The sequence below is a fragment of the Phalaenopsis equestris genome, unplaced genomic scaffold, assembly GCF_001263595.1.
Source record: "Phalaenopsis equestris unplaced genomic scaffold, ASM126359v1 Scaffold236011, whole genome shotgun sequence".
In the NCBI taxonomy this organism is placed as follows: domain Eukaryota; kingdom Viridiplantae; phylum Streptophyta; class Magnoliopsida; order Asparagales; family Orchidaceae; genus Phalaenopsis; species Phalaenopsis equestris.
In genome coordinates this window covers 137,138-162,847 of record NW_018253858.1, presented here as the reverse complement: position 1 = coordinate 162,847, position 25,710 = coordinate 137,138, and the positions used below count along the sequence as shown (strand labels likewise).

The 25,710-nt window shown below is 36.6% G+C and overlaps 1 protein-coding gene across 3 annotated transcripts in view; it reads left to right on the top strand.

The window, feature by feature from the left end:
• LOC110039261 (endoribonuclease Dicer homolog 4) overlaps nt 1-25,710 on the top strand; it is a 131,791-nt gene that overhangs the window by 52,274 nt on the left and 53,807 nt on the right. For all 3 annotated transcript variants that reach the window (XM_020744268.1, XM_020744267.1, XM_020744269.1), the window contains 4 exons: nt 2,231-2,295; nt 2,371-2,514; nt 2,599-2,727; nt 24,693-24,828. In XM_020744268.1, the coding sequence (XP_020599927.1) occupies nt 2,231-2,295; nt 2,371-2,514; nt 2,599-2,727; nt 24,693-24,828 (474 nt within the window). The remainder of the gene's footprint in view (nt 1-2,230; nt 2,296-2,370; nt 2,515-2,598; nt 2,728-24,692; nt 24,829-25,710) is intronic.

The following is a 25,710-nucleotide window of genomic DNA, read 5'->3' as shown; positions in this document are numbered from 1 at the left end:
CGCACTAGCCAAGACAGCAAATTTCTTTAATAAAAAATTAATATTGTTGTTACTATATGCCAAGTACTTAGCATTTACTGTCTAACATTACTTCAAATTATTTCGGGTGATCTTGAAAAGTAATTAACTAAATGGGCTTATACCTATGAGAAACTTGGCGATGAATCATAAAGCCCTTGCAAAATAGGGCAAAATCTTTAGGTAGTGTGTATTCTAAAATTTTATTTGCCTTTTAAAAAATTGATTTGAAATAACTGCACTCTCTTCATGATCAGAGTGTGAACTTTCAGAACTCATAAATTTCTACATGTTCTGCTGGGGAAAATCTTTCTTTTCATTATTTATTAGTCATTTTCTTATAATAGCAGCCAAATAAAAATATAATCAAAAGTAAAAAATTTTATTCAATCATTGCCATTTTTAAACTTTTATATTTCTTGTGATAATGAGAAATGCTTAATTGATTTTTCTTACGAGCTTTCAAGCATTATAATTTGTAAATATTATATGTTTTTTATCTTTCTGCATTGTAAAGGTGTGGTGTGACATCAATTGTTAATAATTGGTCCTCACATTTTATTTATGTAAAATAATTCTACAAAACACTCCTTTCATTATGTAGTTAGGATGTGGAGCCACCATTTGCTTGGCTAATACTAATAATCAATACTAGAGAGATTGGAGCTTCTGTTTAGTTTAGTGGTTTGTAGATTCCTGCTATCGATGTTAGAGCCACCGTTATACTTGTCTAAGGCTAGATTACGAGATCCTAATCTGTCGAAGAACCTAAGCGTTGAGCTTAATGACTTCATCAGAAAATAACTAATGAAATTGCCACCGCTAATAGAGCTCCTCAAAAAAGAATCTCTATTTTGAAAGACAGACTTATTTAAGAAGACCCATTAATGAAGAGGGCTGTGAAGAGGGCTGCTGCTACGCAAAGTCTCCCTTTTTCCCTTTTGCTTGTGAACACTAATATAATGCCAACTGAATTCTTTGCACTTAGGAGGCATGTTGCTGAAGCTTACTTAGCTGAAGGAAATTGTCCATTTGATAAAATATGAGTTCCAATGTTGAGCTGCGAATCGTGTAGTTACAGTTTTAGCAAACCATAACACCTCAACGCACTGACTAGGTGGTGACCATCCCCTCAGAAAGATGCTAAGTGAAATAGTTTTATTGGCAAATTAAAGCAATCATTCTGGGTCTATCAATAACATTGAATTCTTGCTTTTGAAAAGAAAGAACCTGAAATCTTTTCATCTAGAGTACATCAAATTTGTTAAGTTATGAAGGAAAAAGGTAGTATTGAAGAAATTTGAATGGTTGTGATTGAGGCTAGGAGAGCTTCACCAAGCAAGGTATGATCTATTGTAATATCCTAAGATGGATCAAAGTAAGCTCCACTAGATGAATTTCTGTGAATGACACTTAAGGTCTCAAAGCCAAAAGTCAATTGCGGAAAGGTTCTAATGGAAAGAAAAATAAGACAAGATGCTAAAGTTAAGTGAAAAAATCTATAATGAGAAATTCTGTAGTGTGAGTGGGTTATGACTCCTGTGATGGTCGACCTCATAGGGAATTTTCTAAGAGTTAACGATTCAAGACAATTTCAACCTCCTATGATGAAGTTAATTAGTTTTCCAGTCTCCCCATAAAAAAATGTTTATACCTCACAGAGGGCTGGAAGTTCAATTGTAGTTTCGCTCGAAGATCCAAGTGCGAAAAAATGAGCTAGAATGAATCATAAATCGAAGTTGTTTATATGGTAGAACATATCGACTAATAGTTTGATATGTACTTTTACAACCTTAGATTATGTGGAGTTTTATCTATTGTTCCTCCTGAACGATGAAAAGAAAGATAAAATGAAGAACTAATACTCATTGATGCTATTATTCTAGTTTTAGCATAAAAATAAGCATCAAAAGGAAGCATAATATTAAGAAATCTTCAAAATAGCCATAATAATGTGCAAAATGTTGGCGAAGGTGAAGCCAATTTTACAAAAGATCCGGAAGAATGTCATTGCAATCACTGCACCTGTTTCACTTTATACTCGAGTATTCAACAGTTCTCTGATCTGTAGTCTGTTCCCACATGTATTGGTTATTCATACATCCTTTATTTTCTGTTTTGTTTGTATGTTTTATTTTTTGCTAAATAATTTGGGTGATATCACGTGTTCCTTTTCATTTATTAAATACCTAATTTTTACTTATTTTCCCAGGGCGTTCTAATCAGTTGAATTATATAAAATGCATCAATAGCCTTGAGAATTTACTTGATGCAAAGGTTTGTATTTAAATTTCTACACTTGAACTTATTTTAACTGTCAACACATTAATGTTTTGTTTCTCTTTTGCACAGGTGTATTCTGTTGATGACAATCCTGAACTTGAAAGTGTTATTGCATCCCCAGATGTAAAAATTTACTTTTATGGTCCCGTTGATCATTCTGAATCAACTCTTATCTCGAGTTATTGCAAAAAGTTAGATGTGCTAAAACATCAGGTGGTTCTCCCGATGATTTAATACATTAAAAGGAGCATTTATTGTGAATACTTTTTTATTATTCTTTTGTGCTAATTTGTGCAGAGTACTTGCTTGTTGTGGGAAAACATTAGCGATTCTATTGAGAGGCGCAAGAAGATAAAGTCAATTATGCGAATGCATGATAATTTAGTTTTTTGTTTGAAAAATGTCGGGCTTTATGGAGCTATACAAGTGAGTTGATGTGAATTATATTTTGTCTCGTTTTATTATCTATTTATTGTTGTGCTTAGCAATGCTTAGGAATGAGAATGATGTCATTGATTATTTGGAAACTTGTGTACTTGATGAAGTCTGTAACAAACACATTATTTTATAAACATTTGCCATAGTTTCTGGGTTCTAGAGATACTATTAAGAGCTCTTGGTTGTAAAATGATTGGATCGCATCCTATTTGCCATATGCTTAAGCTTCTTCCATGTAGCTCATCTTCAATTTCATTATGTTTATTTAAATCAACTTTGGTCTACATGCAGATTCTTCTCTATTCATTAATGTCAATGCTACGTAGGTTGCGCCTCTATTTTACACATCTAGCAATTTTACGTACATGCTTCCTTTTCATATCTTCTTCATTTGTTACATGTTCTTATCATGCCATGGAATATTACAAAATGTGCATCTTTGCTTAATAGCTTTCTTTGGCAATGACATTTACAACTCTTGAAATATCTTGCTCTCCTATGCCTCATCTTTTCCATTAATTGTTAACATCATAACTGTTGAAATAATCCTATATCTATGAGTAATACGTTTCCATCTAAAATAATCTAACAATTTGCCAACAATAATTTTCCTTATGCAAAAATTTGATAATCTGAAGCAAGTATAGAACAATACAACAATTCTGGAACAATTGACTTTTTTTTTTTGTTTTGTGGTTAATTCCAGCTTCAAAAATTAAAAATTTGTTTCTAGATTTTTCTTTCTGAGATAGTTATTTGAACATTTATTTATGTGCATTGCCGGGTCACAAGCCCCTGATGCGAAAACTGAAAAGTTGTGTAAGGTAATTTACAACTAACATAAAATTTGTCAAAAATTCATGACATGAATGCTAGGGCGTTCCTTGGAATCGACACGCTGTATGACCTGAATACTATAATAAGTGTGCAAGGGCTTTTACACTGATGCCCGGATGTAGTGTCAAATAAGCCAGAGTTCCTACATTATGGACGGATGCGAGCAAAAATGTTAGTCCATAAAATTAATATTAGGATAAGATTTTTGAATATAAGTACTCTCACAGGTAAATTAATCAAATTAGTATGTATTATGATTCATAGAATGATAAATATCTTATGCTTTAAAGAAACTAAATGGGTTGGAGAAAATATAAGGAGATTAATAGCTTATATTTTAAACTCTGGTATCAGATAAGAGTTATACCAAAAATGGTGTAGATGTAATTCTAGATAAGAATTTGAAAGATAATGAATGCTCTAAAATTAGTAGAATTGGAGATAGAATTATAGCCATAAGGATTATTGTCGATACTTAGATCTTTATTGTCTTAAGTGGTTATGCTCCTTAAGTAGGTTTAGATATAGGGTCAAATGAAAAATTTTGGATTGCCCTAAAAGAATTAATACAATTGATGCATGTTGAAGAAATAATTTTTGTTGGAGAAGATTTAAATGAACATGTTGGCAGAATGATAGAAGATTTTAGAAATATTCATGGTGATTATGGTTTTGGAGTGATTAATGAAATAAGTAGAACCATATTGGATTTTACCTTATTTTACAATTTTGTCATTGCTAATAATATATTTTAAAATAGAGATGAACATATTATTAATTGTAAGAAACGATATAATACAACACATTGATTTTTTTTTAATGGGAAAAAAAGATTGTCCAAACTATAAAGATCGTAAGATCATTTTAAGTGAAAATTAGTACTCAACGCTGATTATTAGTTTTATATTTTAAGATGAATTAAAAGATAAAAATACAATAGAACATTATCATAAAATTAAATGGGGGCACCTAAAAGATATGAATAAAATTCTTTTTTATTAGTAAAATTCTAGATTTTAAGATTTGAAATGTTCTTAAAGAAGTTAATTATATGCGGGGTAAAGTAACAAGCACTATTAAACAAGTCACAAAAGTTGTATTTGGAGAATCCAAATGTAAAATTTTTACAAATAAAAATAGTTGGTGGTAGAAGAATAATGCACAAGAAATTATAAAATATGAGAAATTTTGTTATTAAAATTGGTTTAGATGTAAGAGTTTAAAGAACTGGGAAAATATAAGGCGGCCCGCAGGGAGTCTAAGCGAACAATTTGTGACGTTAAAACTTTTTCTTTTAGTGATCTTTATAATAGATTAGATACTAAAAAGGGTAAAAAATATATGTATAAACTGACCAAACAAAGAGTAAATTAAAGATTTAATTCATGTGAAATGTATTAAAGGTGAAAAAAAAACGTTTTTCTTAGAGGAAAATATTTAACATTAGTGCGTGAAATATATTGATAAACCTTTCAATTAAATTTTTTAATGTACGATCAACTTTAGTGATCTTAATATTTTAGTAATAATAAAACTTTTTTTTTCACATTCACATTAGTAAAAGGAAAGTTGAGGAAGCTTTAAAAAAACCCAATAGTGGAAAAATAATAGAACCTGATTATGTTCCAATTGAAGTGTGGAAATATTTAAGAGATTTGTGAGCTTCTTGACTAACTTAAGTTTTTAATATTATTTTAAAACTTAAAAAGATCCCTGGGAAGTGGAGAAAGAGTATTTTGGTCATCATTTTTAAGAATAAAGAGGATGCATAAGTATATGCAAATTATAGAAGAATTAAATTAACGTGTCATGCATTAAATTATGGAAGAGTAATTGAACATAACTTAAGTCGTGATACAAAGATTTCTCATAATCAGCTTGGATTTATTCTGGACAAGCCTACTATGGAAGCTTTACATTTATTGACAACTTTGATGAAGAAGTATTGAGAGAGTAAGGAGGATCTACATATGTTTTTTATTGATTTAGAAAAACGTTATGATAAGGTTCCAAGATAAGTTATTTGGAGAGTTCTAGAAAAAATATTGATACAACTTATATTTAAGTCATTAAAGATTTGTATTCTAAAGCTATTAGTTGTGCTCGAAAGGATGATTGACCAAGTATTTTCCTATTTCAGTTAGATTACATCAACGATAGGCATTAAGCCCTTGTTTTTTTGCTTTAGTTATGGATGCTCTTACTGGACATTTACCTGAGGACGTACTTTTGTGTATGCTTTTCACTGATGATATCCTTCTTGTGGATAAGACTAGAGAAAAAATATAGGGAATACTTGAATTATTGCGGTCTACATTGGAATCTAAAGGCCTTCCTTTGAGTAGATCTAGAACGGAATACATGGAATGTTATTTTAATAGTAGATCTTGTGGCACAATTGTAATTATGGATGATCAAGCCATTAAAAGGGTGTGAATGTTTTAGATATCTCGGGTCTATTGTTCAAAGTGATGGTGATATAGATGGGGATATTATTAGTAGAATTCAAGTTGGATGGTTGAATTGGAGGAATGCATCTGGCCTATTGTGTGATAAAAAAGTACCGCTTACACTTAAAGGAAAATTTTATAATATGGTGGTGAGATTTGCAATGCTTTATGGCGTAGAATGTTGGTCTTTAAAAGAGAAGCATAAAACTAAGTTAAGTGTTGCTGAAATAAGAATGCTTAGGTGGATGAGTGGTTTGACACTTAGAGATAAAATGTGAGATAAAATGTAAAATTAGTGTATCCATGAAAGGGTTGATATAGTTCCAGTGGCAGACAAGATTAGAGAGTCATCTTAGATTGTTTGTTCACATTAAATGTCGACCATCTGATGATCCGGTTAGAAGAGTAGATGTTTTAGATTTTATTTATGTTAAGAAAGGTAGAGGTACATCTAAAAAGATTTGGGTATATTGTATAAAAGTGGATCTTACTATATTAGATTTTAAATGAAATATGACACTCAACACGATACTATGGTGAAAAAGGATTCATGTGGCCGACTTCACTTACTGGGATAAAAACTAGTTGTTTGTTGTTGTATTTCTTTATGTACAACCTTTTTATTCCTTCTTGAGATAGGATAAGTGTAATAAAAATTCAATATAAAATCACTTATACATGGAGTCTCCTTGAACCCTAAGTTGTCGTTCACCAGTACTAGGCCTAATCTTTTGTTCAATAAAAGTGACAAATACGTATATGAATGATCCTCTTAGAATGAAGATGTTGGAAAATATTATAAAGAAGCCAATTATCAAGAGGTTGACAAAGCTAACATTGAAAATAACCTTAAAGTAGAAATTTAGATTCAAAGCATGCAAATTTTATGATAGAATATTGGAGAAAATATTTTTTTAAGCGAAATAGTTATAATGACAAATCACAACAACTGGATTCTCGATTTGCTACTTGTTGCATTTGTCACAGACGAATGTGGACATGCCTATACCACTTCGCATGCTTGGTTGGTTGTATTTAATAGGTGTGCTAGCTTAGAAAATAGATTATGGATGAAGTCTATTGCATGTTGGATATCCCTAAATGGTGGCACCCCACTATGTTTGTTGTTGATCAGGACACTCTAAAGCTCTCCCAATAGGGCCTAATCTGTGTCTTGTATCAACTACTTAGATTGTCTAACTTCTAGGACCACCAATTTAGTCCTATTTGTGCTTTCATTAAGACCCACAAAAAGGTAGCTCGTGGTACTATTGTCTCAGGATCTATAGGAACACCATTTACATCATATTTTTTCCAAGGTAAGAGTATGATGTGCTTCCCATCCTTGATATGTGTTATTATAGCCATCATGTGTGTATAACGGTTGTTCTGCAATTGACGGCCTAATAGAATTGACAATCATCCATGGATACCATTTTACACCATATCTGCTCCTAGAACTTTTCTCCAATAGATAATTTCACAAGACATCTTCTGTTAACTGTGTTGTTTTCCCTTTTTCAATCAAGAGAGTAAGATCGGGTGTACTTTTGTATTTCAGTGATCAACCTATCGATTGTCCTAGTAGACATCACATTCTAACCACTATCTACATTCATGATGAGATTGCATACATTTTCCTTCATGAAATAACATGTCTGAAAAATTTTGTGGCGTTGTCATTGTTGTTCTCTCGTTGTCTTAGTTTGAAGTATTGGTTATATCATTAGCCTCTCTTCTTTGCTGGTTGGGAGTTGATACTCCTCTCTGACATTCTTATTTTCTTCCGTGTCAATATTTATTTTTTTAACTTCCCTATTAAGTGAAAGAGCCCACTCTTCTATTTGACTAAGTGGACACAATGCATTTGAAATTGTGGTATTTGAAGCACTTCTTAGGTATGATGGGTTTTAGTGTGCTAGTAGTATCCACATTTTCTCCCCCCTAAACCTAATTTTTCTAGGGAGATATCGGCTTGAATACTTCAATGGGTGTACTCTTGTTGCCTGATCTTTGTGCTTAAGCTCTCTTTGTAACGTGTGATGGCCCTCTGTTGATATTGTTACTTTATCTTTAAAGCTAGAGTCTGTACATTAACCAGGGACTAATATGAGTGTAGCTACACCGCATCATTTATAGATGGCTTCAGTCATCCAAGATATCTTGCCATTTGCTTCTCTAGTTTAAACAACTCATATTTAAATATGCTTTGATCAATTTCAATTGTGTACTTCACAAAATAACATCTTTGGTGCATGTTGTTGAGTTATATGAACATGTTTTTCCGGTAATACAGAAGAAAGTATTTGCGCTACATCTTTCTTTTTTATTTTAGACCATGTGTGGATCTCACTCTTCTCATCGTGCTATCGAAGATGCTTCAGGTTCTTCTAACACAATGAAAGATTCTTGATGGCTTTCAATTTATCTTTTTATCCCATGGAATATTTTTGTACTAAAAAAATATGTTCTATGGTAAGCCACCTAATGAATTCATTCGGATCCAAACGTTTGCTAAAATTCTATAATTCAATCTTCATTCCAAAATTCTCGCATCTCCTTTGATATTCTATGCTAAATTGTTGGGGTACTGATTATTCATCACTGAAAATTTTGTAAGAGGAATTCACACTTTCTTGATCTTGTGAGTCACTATTGTGGCTATGGTTGAACTCTTCGGGTTGCCTCCTCTCAAATGTTGCATGCCTTTATTATATTTGGAAGATCTTCTTTGCATGTCTTCCATTGTAAGCTTCTAGACATCTCTGCATATTGATACGATCTAGAACCAAATTCAAGGATCAAACGACGACGAAATAGTAATAAGTAGGTGGAAAAACTCAAACGAGGGCTTCTCTAATGAAAATTAAAGGAAAATAAAAAAGATACAATGATGATCTATTGTTCGAGAGGTAGATCGTCTCTTTCGCAATCCTAGATGACGCCAAAGACACCACAGACAAAAAGATAACTACCACCAACAAAATATGCCTAAAAAACCGAACCCTAAGGTTATTAGCTATAGTATAATCCCATCACAAAACTTCAAACTTTCTCCCCAAACTCAAATTTCTCCTTCTTGCATGTATGATAAAAGCCTGTGGACCCCACTTGTTCGCTGGACCTTGTTGTCTCGGTCTTTGCCGAACAGATCCTCCAGCTGTGTTCGGTGCGCCAGGTTCGTTCGACCTCGCTGCCCCGCTGCTTGGCAAACGGATCCTCCCTGCTGCATTCAACGCGCTTGGTACTTTGGACCTCCCTGCTGCGTTCGACCCACCCTGCTATGTTGCTCGACCCTTAGAGGGCTAGGGTTGGTCGATCGACTGATCCCCAACCAAACCCGTCTAGACCGGTTCCTGACTGGTCATAACAATACTCCCTTCTCAAAGAAGCATCTTGTCCTCAAGGTGGAATGATGAGAAACTGTTTTCAGATTACCTCATACAATTCCCACGTTGCTTTATACTCTGACAAACTTTGCCACTTAATAAGTAGCTCCCTTGTTTCTGTCTATCCTTGACGCACTTTTTTCAACCTTTAAAGGCTCTGGAATCACCTCCAGGTCCTTTGTCATCATTGTGAGTAGTGATGATGTGGGTGTATGATCTCCAAGTGCCCGTCTTAGCTGTGAAATGTGGAAGATTGGATGTAGTGATGATGACGACATTAACCTTAAAGGGTAGGCCACTGCCTCGATGGGTGTCGTTAATTCGTAAGGTCCAAAATAGAGTGGTGAAAGTTTCTCGTTCCTCCGTCTGGCCAACATCATTTACCTGTAGGGTCAAGTTTCATGTTTCTTGGTTCAAACTGCACCTCTCTCTTGTGTCCATCTGCGTGTCTCTTCATGACTTGCTGTGCTCTCAGTAGATGCTCCTTGAGCTCAGACAATATGCTATCCCTCTCCAAGTATTGGTCGATGCTGGTTACTGGTGTAGCACTATGCCCATAGTTATTAGTTGAGGTGTATCCCGCTCATACAAAATCTTGAACGGTTTGTGTTGTCATATGGTACGAAGAATTATACCATTATCTGGCACACGCAAGCCACTTGGCTCAAAGCTTCGGCTTATCCAAAACAAACTAGCGTAGGCATGTCTCCACACTCATGTTGACCACCTTTGTTTGGCCATCGGTCTGAGGATGATATGCTGTGCTTTTCTTGTGAACTGTTCCTTGTAATGTGAATAGCTTTCCAATAATGGCTGAGGAACACCTTTTCTTTGTTTGATAAAAGTGAATCAAACACTCCGTGCAAATGGACCACTTCTCATATGAACACTGTGGCGATTGAGATCACAGTGTATGGGTGCTATAATGGAATGAAATATGCATATTTGCACAAGCGATCCGCTACCACCGAGATCACCGTAAACCCTTATTATTTTGGAAACCCTTCTATGAAATTCATGGTCACTTCCTCCCAAACCTTCTCCCGCAATTCGAATGATTGTAGCAACCCTCCTGGCGCCATAGTCAACTATCTGTGTTGCTGAAACATTACACCGTGCCACCATGTCTTACACGTCTCTGCGCATCCCCACTCAGTACAGCTTTGTTGCTAAACAACTGATTGTCTTTTGCGTTCTGGAATGCCCCCCTGATTGCACTGCCGTGAAACTCTTGCAACAACCTGAGAAGGTAATCAAATGCTTTTGGTAACGTAAACCCTTCTTATCGTGGAAACCCTACTATGAAATCCATGGTCACTTCCTCCCAAACCTTCTCCCGCAATTCGAACGATTGTAACAACCCTCCTGACGCCATAGTCAACTATCTGTGTCGCTGAAACATTACACCGTGCCACCATGTCTTACATGTCTCTGCGCATCCCCACTCAGTACAGCTTTGTTGCTAAACAACTAATTGTCTTTTGCACTCTGGAATGCCCCCTGGTTGCATTGCCGTGAAACTCCTGCAACAGTCTGAGAATGTACTCAGATGCCCTTGGTAACACCGACCCCTTCTGGTAGAGTAGTCTCTGTCCCTAAACACATATCCCGAATGACTTCGGATTTTGAAGCAACTCTGCTTGTATTTTTCATAGCTCTTCATCTTGCTCTCTTTCCCGCCTCATGACTTCCCAATATAGGACCAGAGGTACCGATAAGGCCTTCAGCTAAGATTCTTCCACATTTTTGGAAAAGGCATATGTGGCTTTATTCTTCAATCCTATCCGGCACTAAATCTCGAAATCACAATTTGGATAGCCATCTCTGGTGCTCTTTAGCTATCATCCTCCGCTTCAACAACTACTTCAAGCTCCTGCGATCTGTCCTGATAAGAAAATGTTGTGCCAATAGGTAGGGCTGCCACTTCTAAATGACCAAGACAATATTCATCAACTCTCACTTGTATACTGACTTGAGCCTCGCTCTAGTGGTGAGTAATTGGCTGATGTAGTCAATCAGTCGCTGGTCCTGCATGAGTGCTGCCCCCAATTCGTACCTTGACACATTCGTCTCTACCACAAATGGTCTACTAAAATTTGGAAGTGCTAGTACTGATACACTGCTCATGTCTCTCTTCAGTGTTCGAAGGTCTGTGTTGTGGCTTCCCCCACTTGAAATTATCTTTTTTCAGCTGCTTCGTCAGTGACCATGCTATGGTGCCGCACCCTTTTATAAATTTCTAGAATATCTGGTGAGACCTAGAAATCCTCTCAACTTCTTCAAGCTTTTGGGTGAAGGCTAGTCCATCTGCTACTACTCCCGCATTGTTCACCACTTGCCATAAGTACTCCACTTGTAGCCACACAAGAATATTACTTCAGATTGCCGTATGACTAGTGTACTCTCAACTTCTTCAGGACCGTCCTCAGGTGCTTCACATGTTCCGTCTCTGCATGCTTGTAGATTAGAATGTCACCAAAGAAGACCAGGACAAATTTCTTGTGGTAAGGTTGAAAAACTCTCTTCATAAGGGACTAAAATGTGGCTGCATTGGTGAGGCAAAACAACATTACCGAGAACTTGTAACGTCTTTCATGTTTCCTGAGCGATGTCTTATGTATATCCACTGGTTCATCCTGATCTGGTGATATCTCGACTTGAGATTTATTTTCGAGAAGATAATTACCCATAAAGCACATCGAACAAATTATCAATTACAGATTATCCAACACCGTCTCCTTGTTCAAAGCTTTGTAGTTCACGCAGAATCTCAACTGTACTTTTTTTTGTCACCAATAGGATTGGACTAGAGAAAAGGCTAACATTAGGTCTAATAATCCCAACCTCGAGCATCTCTCTGATCAACTTCTCTATCTCATCTTTCTGATTTCTGGGGATACCAGCATGATCTGACACTGATAGGAGACCCTTCTTTTATGTAATCGCGTGCTTGTGCTTCTTTGTGAAAGGTGTGCATTTTGCGTTAATACAAGAGTAAAAAAATTATAAATTGCAGCCAAAAGACCACAACAAAAAAGCAAAAAAGAAGGTTACAAAGTAGTAACCAACAAAAACTTCTTTGCCTTTTAACAAAAAATGACAAGGGATGACTTTAGGGTAAACTTTTAACAAAAACATCTTCTAATCCAAATTGTGCACAAAAATGCATTGTTCCATTATAAGATCTAGGTATAAAAGAAAATAACACTTGTCAAAAATTGGTTAAAAATGTTAGATCTGGATTATGTCCACTTTGTTGACTTCGAGCGGTCCTTTCCATGGAATGTCGGAGGGCATTAATAACATTTCTGTTGTCTTCTTCAATAATTACACCGTTGATTTCAAGCATCCAAGGTTCAATCACAGAGCCAATGAACATATCTGCCTCCATTTCAATTTGTGAGTCATTTGACGGTGGTAAACTAGTTGACAGTTAAAAGACATCCATAAACTATCGTAGGAGCTTCTGGCCCCTTCGGGAAAATCTGCCTACTCTGTATCACAAACTTCCTCAATGCTCTGCGACTCTACTAAGTGGCTTATTCCTGCTCTTCGTATCGACTTGACCATATTTTTGAGCGGCAATGCAGTTTTGCATAAGCTAGCATTTTCTATCAACATCACCCTCCTACCTTCTACCTGGAGCTCTATTGTTAAGGATTTCCAGTCCACCTTCATCTACCCAAGCGCCTGCAACCACTTTATCCCCAAAATCACATATGTTGCCCATATCCAAGGGAAGGAAGTACACCCCTTGTTGGCCATGTAGTGTCAAAACCAACCCCTTACAAAATTCTTCGACTTTTTCCCACCATTTATGTCCCCATCATGATGCCAAAGCTCCCTGTAGTCACCGACATTAACCCTCATTGATCCACGAACTGATTTGAGATAAAGTTATATGTGGCCCCACTATCCACCAAGACCACAATCGGTTGTCCTCCAATCCACTCCCTCATTTTCATGATGTGATTCAAAATAAATCCCGTTACTGAATTTTGGGACACATCCGCTACATCTAAGTGCAAATGCTCCTCCACCGCATCTTCCTCCGATTCCTCACCCTCTATCTCCTCTTCCTGAATTAAAAGGATTTGAAGAGCGCGTTCCTTGCAACGATTGCTTAGGGCATACTTTACATGACAGAGGTAGCATAATCCTTTGATCGTTTATTTAGCACTTCTGCATCGGTGAGGTGCTTGAAATTGCCCCCAAGACGAGTCCCCATATTCTTCTCTTTTAGTGTCTCTTTCGGAAATGCCACCGTCTGGGTCCTCGGTGTCATGACTGCCAAGGCACTTTTGTAGATTCCTTTTGTGTTGTCGCCTTTGTTTGTCAATTTAGCGTGTTTCTTGTCCTCCATCATCTGGGCAAGCTTCGTCATCTCCCTCAATTTACGCCGCCTCAATGGTCGAATGACCATTCGGATGTCAGGCTCAGGCCCTTCAAGAAGTTCCATTCTAGTTCTGCTACAAAAATATTTCTCAACCGCCCTAAAAAATAGCTCGAACTCCATCATGTACTCCATGATTTTCCCCTCCTATGTCAGAGCATAGAGTTGTTCGTGTAGGTCTCCTTCCCGGATGGCTAGGAAACACTCCAACAAGCAATCTTCAAACTTTTGCCAAGAATGCATCAGATACCTTGCCTCCACCTACTGAAAATACACTAGTGCCTTTCTTTTCAAACATAATTGCACTGTCATGAACTTTTCTTCCCCAGTTAACCCATTAACTTCAAAGTATCGCTCCACCCGATACACCCACTATGTGCAATTTCTCCTTCAAAGATCGACATCTTTAGTTTTCTGACTCTTGCATCTCCACCTCAACTTCCTCTTTCTCTGGTGTTTGTCCGTTGTGTCTGTGAAATTTTTTCCTTAGATCATAGTCATACTCCACTTTCGATTCCTCCCTTCCTTCTTCGTGCTCTTCCGTGCCTCTTATACCATCCCTCCAACTTTCGACTTAACCTCTTCCATCGGAAGTCTCCACACCTCTCAGAATCCGAGGGGGATGCTTTTGGTGGTAGATGACATCCTCCTCGCTGTCAGCTCATTCGATCTCCTTCCCTTTTAATTTGGCCAAGGATTCCTAGATCAACCCTTGTTTAGAGTTTGCAACTTGAGCGGTCCGTATAGTCTTTGATTGCATGTCCGTAAGCTTTTTCATCATCTCTTACATATTTCCCGTGCTTTTGAATACGTCTTTCGTTCGACTCTCTATGAAAGAAAACCTGTTCTCCAGGTTGGCAAACATTTCTTCTATTTTTGATATGATTTGGCCAATTTCTCCTTCCAGTACATCCACTTTCTTTGCTGCTATCCCTTTAGAATCTTGCTTTGATACAATCTAAACCAAAATCGGCGAGGAAACGAAGACGAAATAGTACTGGAAAAGTGGAAAACTCAAATGATAGTTGCTCTTACGAAAACCAAAAAAAGATGAGCAAGATACAATGATGATTTACTATTTGAGGGGTAGATCGTCTAAATATTGTTAGGGACACCATAAAGAAAAAAAAATTGTAGCCAACAAAATATGCATAAAAAACCAAACTCTAGGCTATTAGCCTTAATAAATTCCATCATAACACTTCAAACTTCCCCACAAACTTCTCTAATTTCTCTTGCTTGCATACATGATAAAAACCCTCGTGAACCCCATTTGTTCGCTGAACCTTACTACCCCGCTCCATTTCAAATCGATCCTCCTTGCGTTCGACTCATCTGGTTCGCTAGACCTCGGTACCCCACTCCCTGCCGAACCGACCTTCTCAGTTACATTCAACGCGCCTAGTTCCTTGGGCCTCGCTGCCGCGTTCCACTCTCCTTGTTGTTCCGCTCAACCTTAGAGGGATATGATGTGCCAGCTTGTTGATTCCCGATCGGTCCCGCTGGATCGGTTCCCTACCGGCCGTGACACATATTTCTCCTAAGTGGCGTAGTGTCCTTTTTCTAATTAAGATTTCAGCGTAGTGTCCTTTTTTTAATTAAGATTTCAGCTGAAAGGGAAATGATGGTTAGAGCTATGGTTAGGTCTTGGTGGATGATGTGAATATATATATATATATATATACATACATATAATGTACATTTAGTGTTACAATCGGTGTTGTTCTTCGCTCTGCTAGGGTTTCCGCTCATGGCGAACCCCAGCTCGAAACAAACATTATTTTTGCTCGCTTGTTTTGATACTTTCCGTCTTCATCTTCGACTCTAGCTGACGAAGGAGTTCACGTCGTCGAGCCTGCTGCGTCGTAGAGTCGTTGAGGCGTCATCGCGTCGTCCAGCCTTCTGCGTCGTCTTTGTCTGCGGCTCGCGTCTGCGGCGCTTTGCACTGCAGGTTCGTGAAGTCCGCTTGACTGCTCCGCCACTGTTTATGCTCGATTGCTCGCGCATCGATTGCGCTATTTGTTGCAGTGATGACCTCAAGGCTTTCCCACGCTGTCGCCGTCGCTGGTGATAATCCCGCCAAACCCTCCTATATTACAGTGGTTCACAAATGCAGCTCTCCTTTTCACCTCGCGATAGTCTGGTATTCTCACATATGTACCACGACTCAGTTGCAAAAAAATACAATTGCAATCTCATAAAAAATGTAGAGAAAAAGGCGGACAAACCAACAATATTCTTCTTTGACGCTGAAATTTCAACTCATGCAGGAAAATACAAATTTACACTAGTTAGAATGTTTCAATTAGGTTGCCCTAAGATGGAGATCATCAGGAAGGTTTTTGAAGATTAAAATTTGTTGGAGATTTACAAGTGGGTCATTACGGAAGACATTATGATACAACTGACATAGAAGAAAATTATACGAGAATTTTTTCAAAGAAATTCATCACAATTGAGAACAAACATATGAAATTGCTCAAATGGACCTCTAATTTTGATCCCAGTCAAGAACCTCCAATTGAACTTATCTGGTTATCATTACCTGAACTCAAGCTTCAATTATTTGACCTACCTATCTTATATGCGATTGGGACTATCCTTAACCTTTGCAGGTAGACTTACGCACAATTCATTTCTCAAGGCCATCTATTGCAATAATTTTGATTGAAAGAGATATTACACTACCAGATGTAGAAGAAGTCTGACTTGGATGTGCTCACAATGGTTCTTGGCAAAAAATTATTATGGAACAAAAACCTTACTACTGCAGGCACTGCAAAATATTTAGACACCCGCATGAGAAATGTTTCAAATTGCACTCACAGTTGAGAACTGATGTCAAAAGCAGGAACACACTATTAGTGCACTCCATGTGTCTGAACGCGCTCCAACAAACCTGATGAGAGCCAACCTGAGGAGGGAATCACCACAAGACATGAGTTGGTGTCTACCCCTGGGATCCCTTCTCCTAACCATACTACAACGAATAATGTTCGAACCGAAAATCAGGGTAGTCCCGCAGCTCCTATTCAGGAAGCATCAGTTGCAGAGGTAACAATTCACACTTCACATACACTGAAATTTATCATGGTGGCAACTTTTGTCTTTCCTTCTACTGTGGTTCTTATATCAAATCAGACCGAGGATTATATGAGTCAGTCTTCAGATGAAGAATGACAGGTTTACACTTCTCGTCGGAAGAAGAAGACTGAGGGCACACTCAAACTTGGAAACTTAATGGATGATATTTTAGTTACTCCTGACAATAACATGACTCTTCAAAGCTTGTTATCTGGCTCCGCTCCTAAAACTAGAGGAAGAGGCAAGACTAAATTGTCTCGTCTCTAGCTACTTATTTTCTGCATGTTTTAAAATTCTTTTACTTTTTATTGAGTATATCTGTATCTTTTTATTTTGGTATTACTGTACTTGTATCGTATGAGCATAGTGTCTCTTTTGGTATTACAATTCCGGTGCATATAGACAACTATTTTTAAAGTCATCCAAGTAGCCCAAGCTTTAGCCTGAACTATTGTGTTAACATAATTGAGAGAGTGGAAACTGACGAGACATTTTCCCTTTCAGTTTTTGAATAAGGCCTGAGGTCCAACATTTAAACTTCAATCAGTGTTGATTTTCATCCATTGTCAATGTGGTGTTCTCCAAAAAAATTATTTCACTTTCTTCTTCTGTGGTTTACACTTAGAGAAGCATAAAACTAAGTTAAGTGTTGCCGAGATGAGAATGCTTCAGTGGATGAGTGACTTTACACTTAGAGATAAAATGCGAAATGAATATATCCATGATGGGGTTGGTGTAGCTCCGGTGGAGAACAATATTAGAGAGTATCGTCTTTGATGGTTTGGTCACATTAATTGTCGACCACCTGATGATCCGGCTACGGGCGTAGATGTTTTTGATTCAACCTATGTTATGAACGGAAGAGGTAGACCTAGAAATACTTGGAGATATTGTATATAAAATGATCTTAATCTGTTAGAATTAAATGAAAATATGACAATAGGAGGCAATAGAGAAAAAAAATTCGTTTAGCCGATCCGACTTAGTGGGATAAAGGCTTGTTGTTGTTGTCGTTGTCTTCTTGTGAGGTCATGACAGGTACATGCAATGTTTGCAGTGTTTGCTATAGCCCCACTATATAGATATCCTTGACTTTACCAAAAGTAGCAAACTTATGAATAAAAGCTTATGTGTTGGACACTTCCTTTTCCTCACCAACAAAGTCCTTCTCATAATTAATAGAGTTTCTAGACATCCAAATAAACCACAAAACAATGAAAGGAACCCTTTCTGTTAAATGTTTAGTAAGTTTATGTGGCTTCCAAGAATCCATGTATTGGTCCATCTTATTGAACCCATTAGTGGGGTAATTGATATAGAATACCTCACAAAGCTTCCTCCGGACCTTTTGAGAGAATCAGCAAGAAGAAAAAAAATAAGGTTAGAGAATTCCTTCTCCCATTTGCAGAAAAGGCAAAAGATGGGGAGCCTTAGACCATTTCGTTTTGGGAAATCATCAATAGGAAGCAGTTTGTGGAAGCAACTCCATCCGAAGAAAGACATGGAATGAGTTAAGCAACTGTTCCAGATTAGACCTCCCCAATCCACTTTAGTCCAATTATGCACTGTTGATATATGATTTTTGTGATAGAGGTTGTTGATGAAGCTTTAATTATGAGCTTATCCTTCTCTCTTGTGGTGATAGGAATTTTAGAAATCCTTTTGAGTAAAATCCTCATTGACCAAGGTTTTAAGTTCAACCAGGTTTCAATTGTCATCAACCCAAAGTTTGGAAACTTTTAAATTGACATTCCTCGTAATCACATCCTCTTGTCTGGCCATATGTCTCTCAAGTGTCCAGTTATCAAGTCAAAAAGTTATATTGCCTTTTCAAAGATCCCAATAAATCTAATCTTCTGCTTTGTCATCCATTCTAATCATACCTTCCAATATTTAAGAGTCATCTTATTTCTGGGTAACTGTGGTGGGATGTGTCCCGTTGCAGTATTTATTTTTCATATAGATAGACCGAATAGCATTTTTAAACCTAAATTTGATCCAAAGCTTCATCATGTTAATGTCAGCTAGAAAATTAAGCTCCTTGACACCAAGAACACCAACTTCAATGAGTTTACACAATCTCTTCCAAATAGCCCTGTGAATTCTCCTATATTCCTTAGATAACATAGATCTGTTGAAGATTCGTTCCAACTATATTTAGGTGCTTTTTTTCATTTTCAATACTTGCAGAGTATATAGTGGAATGGATTTAAGAACAATTCCAGGTAATGTGAGCTTCCCACCATAGGACAAAAAGGAATTAGCCCAAATGTTAATCGTTTCTTTGATTTAATCCACAACATCCTCAAATTGATTTTGATTTTCGCTACCTTTTTGTAGCTTATGTCCTACATATTTTAATGGAAGTTCTGCAGAAGGGAAGCCAACGTGGGCATTAATCTGGAGCTTAGTCATAAAAGCAACTTCCCTTTTTGTGTAAAAGTGTCATTTTTCCTTGCTGAATTCCCTCCCAGAAACCTTCTGAAGTTCAGCAAGGAGCCTATAATGTTTCTTCACCGAGATCTTACGAGCATTGGTGAAGATGATAGCATCACCAACATATGCTAGGTGACCAACATGTGTCTCAGATTTGTGGGAGTATAGGGCGCACCTATGTCTTAGCTACAGATCTTTGATTCTCTGGAGAAGTATTCAAAAGCTAATATGAATATGGTGGGATATAAAGGGTCACCTTGTTTAATTCCTCTATTAGATTTGAATTGCCCAAATGTTTGGCCATTGAACAAGGTGTAGTAGTTGTCCTTGGGCAATATATGGATGAGTGTGCAAAAATCATTATGAAGTTGATTGGCTTTCAAAATTGCCAAAATGAAATTCTTACAAATGTTGTCACAAGTCTTCCTCAAATCTAGCTTACTAATTAGATTTTCACCTTTGCATTTTTTGTCCAAATCAATGATCAGTTTTGAGGTAATAAGATATTATCAATAATGCTTCATCCTTTAGTAAATGTTGCTTGGTTATGAGAAATCAAGGAAGGAAATGTGACTACAATCTGGTAACTATTATCTAACTAGTCACCTTGGAGATCACTATTGTGAGATTGATGAGTCAAAATTGCTCCCATTCATCCTTGTCAGTAGTCTTTGGGTTAAGTGTGACGGTTGATTTGGTAAAATAAATTGGGTTAAGTTTGTCAGTAGTCTTTGGGTTAAGTGTGACGGTTGATGTGGTAAAATGCTTCAGAGGCTCCTCCCCCTTTAAGTAAACTTTGAATTGTAAGAGTAACTTCAGGTTTAACAATGCTCTAACATCTCTTGTAAAAGTCAGCTGTGAAACCATCGGGACCAACAATTTTGTTACTGTCAGCGGTGTGAGCAGCATCCCATATTTCAGTCTCAATTGGAATGCCTGTAAGAATAAGATTTTTAGTTGGTCCGCTACATTCTTCAAATGTTCCAGCATTAAGATTGATCTGATAAGCAACAGCTTGTGTAAACAACTGTTGGAAGTAGTTAATACTACTAGCTACTATGGCATCCTGCTCATAAAGCCAACTGCCATCATCATCTTTAATTGTCTAAATAGAATTCATTCTTCTCCTATGTTTAATGCAAGATTGGAAATATTGTAAGTGCTTGTCTACATCATTGAGGTGTGCAACAACAGCCTTTTGTTTTAAAAAAGCCTCCTCCCATTTGATGACTCGTATCAGTTCATTCTGAGCCTCAAGAAGAAGCTCACTGGCCTCCTCCTTCTCCTAGCTTTGTCCTCAAACCAGCAAAACTTTCTTCAGCCTTTTTCACCTCAAGGTTAAGTTCCCCAAATATTTCCTAATTCCGCACTGTGAGTGTCTTAACGACATTTTTATGCAAATTCAAAAGGATGTACCAAGCATTGCGAACAGCCTTAGTATTCCGTGTTCTTTTGACACAGCTCAGAAAATTAGAATGATTGGACCATGTGCGGAAGTATCTGAAAGGAGTTTGACTTTCTTTATGCAATAAGGAAATGGTAAGCAACAAAGGACTTTGATCAGATCCAGTTTTAGATTACTGTTGGACGTTAGAAAATTGAAATTTGGATAACCATTCCTGATTAGTTAACACTCTATGCAATCATTGAAATACCCTTCCCCTTTTCCAGGTGAATGAGGGACCAATAAATCCTAGATCAAGTAAACCAACATATTCATTTGCATCGTTGAAATGGGTTATAAGCTTAGGGTTAGCTCTTCTTCCAACTTGTTTTTCTTTCTGGTTTGCAATCATGTTAAAGTCTCCACTAACACTCCAACATCAGTATTGTTACCAAAAATCATCAATTACTCCTGAGATAATGTCTGGCTGCTCCGGTACATCCAACATATACAAAAGTGGCCTCACCTTCATGTCATCCAATTTTGATGCAACATGTAGAAATTGTGGGTCCTTGTGCAAAATTTGAACTTGCAGCTCCTTTCTCCATAAGAACTAGATTTTGTTGCTGCCATTGCTATATGGTTAAATCTCTCTAGCTTCCTAACAATCTGCCTTATGTTCTTGGTAATCATTGGCTTCAAATTGCAAAACACAATTTTGTGGATCCTTATTAAATTCTTAAGTTTATCAAGGGAATGATAAGCTATTCCCTTGATATTCCTTATTAACAGCTTAATCAATTTGAGCGGGCTTACCTTCTCTAATTAGTCTAGGGAGGGTAAAACGTCCTACTTGCTCAGGTTGATTAAATATTTAGTATGCCTTCCTATGTCAGAATTTTGCTTGAGTTCAAATTGTTCTACACTTGATTACCTTTTTTATCCCTTTTGGACTTCTGAATCATCCATTCCTCTTTTATATATATTTTGGCATCATTTAAGTTTTCTTCTTCTACTTCAAATCCCTCCTGAGTGTATAGTTGCAATTTGTGATCTGCCATAATAATAATAACTGGGTACTCTAGTGCTAGCTCCAAAGATCATCCCTGGCTACTCTGGTACATTAACATGTCCAAATGTGGTCTGACCTTCAAAGTCATCCAATTTTGACGCAACATTAGAAATTGTGGGTTCTCAAGAAAATTTGAACTTGCAGCTCCTTTCTTCATATGAACCAGATTTCGTTACTGTCATTGGCCATATGGTTAAATCTCCCTAGCTTCCTAAAAATCTGGTTTATGTTCTTGGTAACCATAGGCTCCAAAATTGCAAAACACAATTTTGTATATCCTTATTGAAATTTTAGTCTATTAAGAGAAAATGGATTAGTTATTCCCTCTGAGATTCCATATTAATATGTTAATCATTATGAGTGGGCTTACCTCTTCTAGTTAGTCTAGGAAATGTAAAATGTCTTACTTGCTCAAGTTGATTAATTTTTGGTATGCCTTCCTGTGTCAGTATTTGCTTAGGTTCAGATGCCTCTGCTCTTGATTACCTTTTTTTCTTTCTTCTGGATTTCTGAATCATCTATTCCTCTTTATTATATGTTCTGGCATCATTTAAGTTTCCTTGTTCCACTTCAATTCCCTCCTGAGTGTATAGCTGCAATTTGTGATCTGCCTCCATAATAATAGTAACCGGGTACTCCAGTGACTTATGGTTTGGTTGATTGTTGAGGGCCTTTTTAGGAGTGTTAGGGATGACTTCAACTCAAAAAATTCATGTCACAATATCCATAATGCAAGCCATCATGTTTTGCTCCCCTTCCCACCCTCTTCCACTTCGTTATGAAATTTTGCTCAGCCTCCAGAACTTGAGTTTGTTTGGTATTTCTTTTTTCTTGGGACTTCTTTCAAGTGTTGTTCCTAATGTTGGATTTGCTCTTCATTAACAATTGGTTCAAAAACATTTGCATCTTGATTAAGGTCTCCTTGTTGCCTTCTACTTCAAATCTTTTTGGTTGAGGTCTTCTCAGCTCAAGATGAGCTATGTAGAAATTTTTCGTTTGATGACTAAACGTTACATTTGCTATAATAATAAGGTTTATGGTCCACCACTACCTGTTGCTAGTACTCATTATGTGCAGACCCAATCCACACCTCATACACTATAGGTTGAGTAATATCCCTCATCAATAGGACCCTTGCAGCCGGTCATCTTGATAGATTAATGGTAGAGATGTGAAGTTTCATTGTTCTGCCAAACATTGCTCCTAAAGGAAATAGTTCTTGCTGATTAAACATATATAATTTTAGCCCAGGAAACTTAAACCAAATGAGGACAATGGGTGGGGATCAAATTCAAGTGACCATTTGAGCAGTTTCATACATGTGTTTTCAATGTTAATGAACTTCCTGGAAAAACTCCTTGCATAATATTCTTCTCCGCTCAAGTATCTCATGATGTGTCGACCATCAAACAAGCGCACCTTCCATTTACCCAAAAGCTTCAAACCGTAAAAAAATTTCTTAATATATTCCTCCTTTGCGACCAAATTGAGACTTCCCAACCAGAGTAAAGTTCTAAGGTTCGGAGATCTTGGAGTTATTGACATCAGTAAGGAATAAAGCAGGTCTATCATTGTTGCAGCCAACTCTTAGAACAAAACCACAAGCACCCCTTCCCTCCAAACTATCATGGAATGTTTGTGGAAAAACAAAGAAGCGCTATCAAATACTTATGTAGAGCTGTTTTATGCAACTATATCTGCAAACGAAGGACGTTCCATAGCTAATCTACGGCCAATCTAATGGAACAGTAAACCTGGAAAACGCCAAACCAATGGAACAGTAACCCAAAGTTACTCAAACCCTCTCAGAGCTTCCACTGCCATTTTAAATTGCTCGTTTAAAATAAAATAATGTTTCCTCGATAAATGAGGTGTGACATGTAATCCCACATTGTAGTGTTGAAGTTTAATTCATGATAGTTATACTGGATATTTAAAAAGAATATTAGGACTAAATTATCCAGTGTGAAAATGTCCCAAACTGTACTATTACCGCTAGGCTATCATTCAAATACAAGCTTTTATCCCACTAAGTGGGGTCTGTCTACCATAAATATTGGAAAAATTCTGTCCACCATTATGAGATAAAACACATTGAGACGGGATCATTTTCATCATAGAAATAAAGTGAAAATGAACTTGCCCAATTAAAATATATTCCAACAAACTCTCAAACTAAAGCTATCCTGACCAAGGCTTCTTAGAATGCTTTTTTATATTCTAATTAATAGGTTGACCATAATCAACATATACAATCCAATAGAAAGAGGCAGTGAAAAAAGTTGCTAGCACCTTTATATGTACAAGCTAGCAATTTTTGGATAGTGTAGTTTTCATCTGCATTTATCCAACAATTCATAGACATACTTTTTTGATACATTATATCAGCAATGCATGTACAATAACTTTTCATTTTCGTTTTTTTTTGGTAATTTTGAATTTCAGAATTAAAGGTTGATTTGTGGATTTGTTTATTTCATAGGTAGTTATTTCCTCATCTATTTATGCTCAAATACTTTCTCTCTTCTTGACCCAAAATAAGTAGAATCAAATTCAGTCATATTATCTCTTTTTTTTTCTACTTATTCTAAATTTCGTGAACAAGGAATTAGGAGTAACTCAGATGAATTTTTTTTTGCCATCTTCTTTTAACAAGCCAAATTTGGTTTTAGATACCAATTAATTGTGACTCAGATGCTCAGCGTGCTTATTTCCATGGGAAACATGGCTATAAACCTGAATTCTGTCGTTTCTTGAATTATTTTATTTTTTATGTTTTTTATTAGATTCTTTTAAGAAACCTTGTGTTGGTAATCTGGAGCTTCGTCTCTAAGAAAATGGGTAAAACTGTAACTTGTTTACCATGATCTTTTTTGAAATGAACTAATTTCATCGCTTGTTATTATAGGCTTTGAAAATTCTTTTCAATTTTGAGGAATTTCAGCTTCCTCCAGGCAAGAAAGAGGAAAGTGGCAATCATGACAACCCTACATATCAATTTTTGGAAAAGGCTGCATCGATTTTGGATTTCAGCATATGTGATGGTATCCTTCTTGTTTCATTCATTATATATTTTTGTTTGCTGGAATGAATTCCCGCTGTTTTGGATAATCTATGTTATTATTGCTTTATTGTTTTATTTTGTTCGCTCTTCCTGGAGGCTGTGGAAAGTTCTCTAATCATGATAACTTTGTTGCATGTTATGTAATTAGCTCTGCAAAAACTATTAAAATAAGTGCTGACATGGCCTAATATTTCTTTCCACGTTTTGTTCATTAAGCTGTACTTGCATACTGCAATGCACATGATTATGCGTAGAATTATGTGGTAAGTCTAATAATGTGTCTTGTAATAGGGATGAAACATTGAGATCATGGCAAGGGTAATGATATTTTTTCTCTTGTTTATGTGTGCAGGATCCGTAAAAAATGTCCATGCATTCCATTCAATAAACTACGTGATTAGTTTTTAGGCCATCGACATTCATGTAAAATAAAACTTACCAATTTCTAATCCCACTGGTGATATGTTCTTAATTACATTTCAGTATAGAAAAATACAATCCCCTATACTCAAACAACATCCAAGGATACGTAATTAGATATTATTGCTATACTTATCTTGTGAGCTTAGTTTAATAGCTTTTGTCCCAATAATTACTTGGGGTAGGGAAGGGGAGAGTGTGGCACTTTCCTTGAGTACCTGCCATTATTATTGTTTTCTGATTTTAAATTAGGACAACGATTAAATCCATCAAATGATTGAACTAAGGCTGGACCGTGTATGCTCTAATGAAATATTATAAAAAGATGTAAACTATACTGAATTTTACTCGGTTCTTTTTCAATTTAATTTACAAGTTTGGAATATGCTCCACTTTTCGAAAATTGAACCTAATAAGTTTGAATAATTTCTTTGATCTATCC